Raw genomic sequence first — 6254 nt, forward strand, 5'->3', positions numbered from 1 at the left:
TTATACATCCCGGCCCCCCCAGCCCCCGGCGGAGTCAGGTTCCCTTCAGGGGGGCCCTGGGCACTGCCCCACAGCCACAGCATGTCCCTCGGTCCCTCCGGCCTGGGGACAGCCAGACCCCTCCCCACTGGGGGCTGCTGACACCCAACACGTGCCAGCCCGGCTGGCCGGGGCATCGCAGGGGGCTGTCGTGGGTGACCCCCCTCCGGGTGGGTTCCCCCTCCAGTTTCTACAGAACATCCTTCCCAGGAGGAATTTGGGGGTGCTGAGCTGCACAGGGGGTCAGAGCAGGGGTTTGGGTTGGGGGTCGCCGTGGGGGTCAGGAGGGGTGTTGGGGTACCAGGTAGTGGGACCCCCTGCTGGTTTTCATCCAACAACCTTCCCGGGGGGACTTGGGGGTCCCCAGCCCTGGTGGGGGGCTAGCAGATAGATGGGGGGCATCAGCGCGCCCCACCAGTCCGGGGGTGTCAGGACAGGGGGTCGGGGGGTCTGCAGGGGTATTGAGGTGCTGGGAATGGGACCCCCCATCACCGCCCCTCCCGTGCGCATGGGCAGCGGGGACGGACGGACCGACACCGGGCAACGGGGCGGGCCAGGGGTGGTGCCTTCCTCCTCTGCCTCCTCCTCCTCCTCCTCCTCCCGGCCCTGCCCCTCCCTGCCCAGCCCTGCCCGCCCTGAGTCATGGGGAGGGGTGGCCCCTCCGGGCTGGGGGTCCTGCCGGGATGACCCCCGGGACACGCGTGTCACCTGCGCAGCCCCCCGAGTTCTGGCACCCTCCGGTGCGTCCCCGGTCCCACCACGGCCCGGTGGGACACAGCGCTGGCTCAGGGACGCGAGACCCTTGAGCTGTGCCGGGACCCCCCGGAACCCCCCTCACCCACCCAGGGCCGCCCCCCCGTCGGTGCTGCTGCTGTGCCCCAACACTGCCCCGTGCCACCCATCGCGGGGGCACCGGGGGCTGCTGGGAGGGGCTGGGCAGGCAGTGGGAATTCCGTGGGACACAGGGGTGGCAAGGCCAGTGGCCACCAATGCCCCGGGCCTGAGTGGCACCGAGGGGCCAGGACGGGGTGTGGGGGGCTGGTGCGTGGGCCTCTGGCACAGTATATGGCTACCTGGCGTGGTGCATGGCTACCAGATGGGGTGCATGGCTACCTGACGGGGTGCATGGCTACCTGACGGGGTGCATGGCTACCTGGCACAGGGCATGGCTGCTTGATGTGACATACAGCTACTCTGATGTGGTCCATGGCTACCTGATGTGATGTGTGGGTCTCTGACACAGTGTGTGGTCACCTGAGATGGTGCTTGGCTACCTGACATGATGTGTGGCTACCTGACACAGTGCATGGCTACCTAACATGGGCGTGGCTGCCTGGCCTGCCGTGTGCCCACCTGGCCTGCACAGGGGCCCTGGCACACACACCTGCGTGGCACTGCACAGGTGGGAGCCGTGGCCGTGCCCCCCATGGCAGGGGGGGCTCAGAGCACCCCCGAGGGAGGGTGAGGAACCCCTGGGCTGGGGGGCTGGGGAGGGGCGAGTTGGGGTTCCAGCGGGGCTGGAGTGGCTCACACTGGGATGTCAGCACCGAGCAGGGGTTTGGGGTGTCTGGGGGGGTGTCTGGGGGTGCAGAGGCAGCACGGCCAGAGCTGTGGGTGCTGGGGAGGTGTTGGGGGGCACCTGCAGCCCCGGGGAGCACCTGCAGCCCTTGGGGGCACCCACCCGTGCACAGTGTCCCCTGTGGGGTGTGATGGGCGCGGGGGTGTGCAGGGGCAGGGTCTGGGGAGCAGCGGGGGACGAGCCGGGGGTGCCCAGCCCGGTGCTGGTGCTCGGGGGTCCCGGTGCCACGGGTGGGGTGTGAGGGTCCTGCGGGTGGGGGGTCCCGGTGCCAAGGTGGGGTGCAGGTGCCGTGGGGGTGGCAGGGCCTGCGCGGTGCCTGGGCGGGGGTGCCGGTGGGCGGCGGGGCCGGTGCGGCGGGCGGGGGGGTCCCGGTGCCCGGGTGGGGTGCAGGAGATGCCCCGGGCTGGGGGGCGCGGTCCCCCCTTCGGAGTGCGGGGCCAGGCCCGGCGCGGCCCGCGGATCCCGGGGGCGCTGCCGGGGGTGCCTGGCCCTGCTCGGCGGGGCAGACCGGGGGGTCCCCCCGGGATCGGGGGGTCCCGTCGGGGCCGGGGGTCGCCCCCCCCCCCGCAGCCCCCCCTTCCCATGCAGGTTCCGGGGTGCCGCGGGGCGGGGCCAGCCCGGCAGCCGCCCCACGTGGCCTGGGCCGCGCCAGCCAATGAGAGCGCGTGTTTCTGAAAGATCTCCATATATGGCGATGTTCTCGGCCGGGGAGGCGGGGCCGCCGTGCCCGGGGTATAAAAGCGCGGGGCTGGCAGCCGGGCGGTCTCACTCAGCCGGCGGCACCGGACTAGGAGGCACCGTCACCGTAGCGCCCTCAGTAGCGACCCCCGCGCAGCAGGTACCGCAGCCCCGCCGCGCCCGCGCCGCTCCTTGCCCCGCGATCCCGGGGCTGGGGGTGATGGGGGGGAAGGTTTTACAGCGGTCGGTCCCGCTCGGCCCCGCGGGGACCGCGGCCGTGTTGGGCGTCCTGCCGTTGTTCCCCCGCGCCGCGCTGGGATGGTCTCGCCCGTGGGTACAGGCCGCTTGGGGGTGTGTGGGGGGTACGCGCCGCGATTGGTTGAGGCGGCGGTGACGTCATCGAGCGGGAGATTCGAACGGGAGATTCAAACGGGAGAAACCATTGGGGTGGGGGGGCCGGGTATGGCCCCGCGCCAGCGGCTCCGCCCGCGGCCGGCGCTGACCCGGCCCTGCCCTCGCAGCCTCCGCCATGGAAGAGGAAATCGCCGCCCTCGTCATCGACAACGGCTCCGGCATGTGCAAGGCCGGGTTCGCCGGGGACGACGCGCCCCGCGCCGTGTTCCCCTCGATCGTCGGCCGCCCCCGGCACCAGGTGAGGCGGGCGCGGGGTGCGGGCCGGGCCGGGTCGGGCCCGGGCGCGGCGGGGGCGGCGCTGACTCACCCGCTCGGCTCCGCAGGGCGTCATGGTGGGCATGGGGCAGAAGGACAGCTACGTTGGGGACGAGGCGCAGAGCAAGAGGGGCATCCTGACCCTCAAGTACCCCATCGAGCACGGCATCGTCACCAACTGGGACGACATGGAGAAGATCTGGCATCACACCTTCTACAATGAGCTGCGTGTGGCCCCCGAGGAGCACCCGGTGCTGCTCACAGAGGCCCCGCTGAACCCCAAGGCCAACAGAGAGAAGATGACGCAGGTACCGTGTTCCCCCCGCCCGCTGGCCCCACCTCGCTCATCTTCACAAACCTCCTTCGTTACATCTGAAACCTGAATTTTTTGTTCTTTTTTTGTTTCTCCGACATTTTCAGGGTTCTGTTCTCCTGGCATTTCTCCCTTGAAGCCTCAGGTTCTTTCATTTGTGTTTCTGCCTGCATCTTTTTTGGCTTTCCCTTCACACACCGGGTTGCTCTGCATGCCAAGCATGTGTGTTCTAACACAGAGTGCACACGCCCAGCTCGGGACTCTCTGCTAATTGACTCTTCTCCTCCTTCCAGATCATGTTTGAGACCTTCAACACCCCGGCCATGTACGTGGCCATCCAGGCCGTGCTGTCCCTCTACGCCTCCGGCCGCACCACAGGCATTGTAATGGACTCCGGGGACGGTGTGACCCACACCGTGCCCATCTACGAGGGGTACGCTCTGCCCCACGCCATCCTGCGCCTGGACCTGGCCGGCCGCGACCTCACCGACTACCTCATGAAGATCCTGACAGAGAGGGGCTACAGCTTCACCACCACGGCCGAGCGCGAGATCGTGCGGGACATCAAGGAGAAGCTCTGCTACGTGGCCCTGGACTTCGAGCAGGAGATGGCCACGGCCGCCTCCTCCTCCTCGCTGGAGAAGAGCTACGAGCTGCCCGACGGGCAGGTCATCACCATCGGCAACGAGCGGTTCCGGTGTCCTGAGGCGCTTTTCCAGCCCTCTTTCCTGGGTATGTGTGGGCTGGGGTGAGCTCCGGGTGTGGAGGGGCTGGGTGGGCACTGAGGGGTCCTGGGTGTGGCAGTAAAGGGGGCTCGGTGGTAGTGACCGGGTGGTGGGTGGGCACTAAAGGGTCCTGGATGGTACTGATAAGATTCTGGGTGGCACTAACAGACCTGCCCCTCTGCCCTCTCCTGCAGGCATGGAATCCTGTGGCATCCACGAGACCACTTTCAACTCGATCATGAAGTGTGACGTGGACATCAGGAAGGACCTGTACGCCAACACGGTGCTGTCTGGAGGCACCACCATGTACCCCGGCATTGCCGACAGGATGCAGAAGGAGATCACGGCACTGGCTCCCAGCACCATGAAGATCAAGGTGGGGCAGGCTCTGGGTGGGGGGTGAGGGTTGAAGGAGAAGGCTCTGGCCGTGCTCTGACCACTCTGCTCTCTCCTCTCACAGATCATCGCCCCGCCAGAGCGCAAGTACTCGGTGTGGATCGGCGGCTCCATCCTGGCGTCCCTCTCCACCTTCCAGCAGATGTGGATCAGCAAGCAGGAGTACGACGAGTCCGGCCCCTCCATCGTGCACCGTAAATGCTTCTAAACGGACTGCGGGCGCCGCTGCCACGCCCAGGAGCTGTGCCCGGGCATCCATACACCTCATGCCAGCCTCCTGCAACTGGAATAAGCCTTTCTTCCAAAAGAATCCTGCCCTTGGGAAGTCTGTACCTGATGTTAGGCACGTGGATGGGCGCGCTGTCACTTGATTTGACCTTGTTGTAGCCGAGTTAGCTGCTCCCTCAGCTCATACCCTGTACGGATTGGCTCCCCAGGGCTCCCCAATCCTGGGATTGCCCCATCCCAGGGCCCCCCACACTGACAGTGGCCCCGGGACCGCTCTGTACAGGGTATTTGGAGCCAGACTTTGCTGTACGTCCCGTGTGGAATATTCCAGGTTTCCTGTAGAGGCTGGTAGGAGTCCATCAAGAATTTTTTTCACCGTTTCTAGCAAGGTTGGGAAAACAACATATCGCATCCGAGCCTTACACCTCTCCTCATCTCCCTCCTCCTCCCCCTGATCCCACCACAGGGCTCGAGTCCTCAACTCAGAGTTGCTGAAACTCCGCATTTACACCTGTAAATTTCTGCATTTTAATTTATGTCAGATTTTTTCTCTTTTTTTTCTTTTTTTTTTGTACGTTGCCTTAATGTTCTCACGTGACAGTAGGAAAAAAAAACAAAACCAAAATTTGTTTAAAAATCATCCGAAAAGTTGAGAAATTGTAATGCCCAACGACACTTCATTGTGTAAGGAAAATAAAATGGAAAAAAAGCTGCAGTAACTCCAGTTGGGATTGTGTGTGGTGAGGGCAGGTACTGGGTGGGAACTTCCCCAGGAAGCTGGGGTGGGGTTTTGGGGCTAAAATTAGGTGGTTGGGGGCCAAGGAGTGGTTTCTTTTCAACAGGATTTTGGGATCTTTCCTCAGTGTAGACTTGCAGGGACACTGCACACCAGCTTGACCCCTCCTGCATGGGGGTTTCCAGCCCTGCCCTTCTCCCCCTGCGTGGCTGTGGGACTGAAGTGCCCCATCTTCGTGGTTTGTGTGTTGGGGTGGGTGGGATTCACTCCAGGGACGCCGTAGGCCCTCAGGTTTGATGGTGCCAGGACAGATGGGTGACACCCCTGGGTGAGGGGTCCCAGTGCCAGGAGGACCCTGCAGTCACTGTCCCCTCTGTGCCAGGGACAGCCCAGCTGGATTTGGGGGTGCAGAGGCCGAGGGGTCATGGCAAGTGTTGGGGAGACACAGCTTGGGCCTGGGTCAAGCCCTGGCAGGGGGGGGATGTTCCTTGGTTGCCCCATCCCGGGGATCCCCCTGGGTGTGTGGGGTGTCCTGCCCCCTCCCTGGGCCCACCCAGCTCAGGGCAGCTGCACCTGTACCTGCCCCTCCTGCATCTGTTCATCCACCCCTGCGTCCCTCTGTCCACCCTGCCAGCTCTGCTTACCATTCAGCCCCCTCTGCATCCGTCTGTCCGTCCCTCCAGTCTCCTTACATCCATCTGTCCATCCAGCTGTCCATTCCTCCCTGTGTCCATCTGTCCATCCATCGAGTCCATCTGTCTGTCGACCTTGCCAGCTCTGCACCCCACCATCCATCCCTCCGCGCATCCGTCTGTCCGTCCAGCTGTCCATCCCTTCCTGTCTCCCCGTGCCCGTCTGCCTGTCCATCTGTCCCTCCCCGTGGCCATCCGT

General features: G+C 65.1%; 1 protein-coding gene across 1 annotated transcript; it reads left to right on the forward strand.

Moving 5' to 3' along the window:
- The first annotated feature begins 2360 nt into the window (after nt 1-2360).
- ACTG1 (actin gamma 1) lies at nt 2361-5342 on the forward strand. Its single transcript, XM_071573446.1, has 6 exons — nt 2361-2456; nt 2818-2948; nt 3034-3273; nt 3572-4010; nt 4198-4379; nt 4464-5342. Exons 2-6 carry the CDS (start codon nt 2826-2828, stop codon nt 4605-4607), a joined length of 1128 nt encoding a protein of 375 aa, XP_071429547.1. The 5' UTR covers nt 2361-2456; nt 2818-2825; the 3' UTR covers nt 4608-5342.
- Nucleotides 5343-6254: the final 912 nt, after the last annotated feature.

This window comes from Pithys albifrons, chromosome 19 (assembly GCF_047495875.1).
Source record: "Pithys albifrons albifrons isolate INPA30051 chromosome 19, PitAlb_v1, whole genome shotgun sequence".
Classification (NCBI taxonomy): Eukaryota; Metazoa; Chordata; class Aves; order Passeriformes; family Thamnophilidae; genus Pithys; species Pithys albifrons.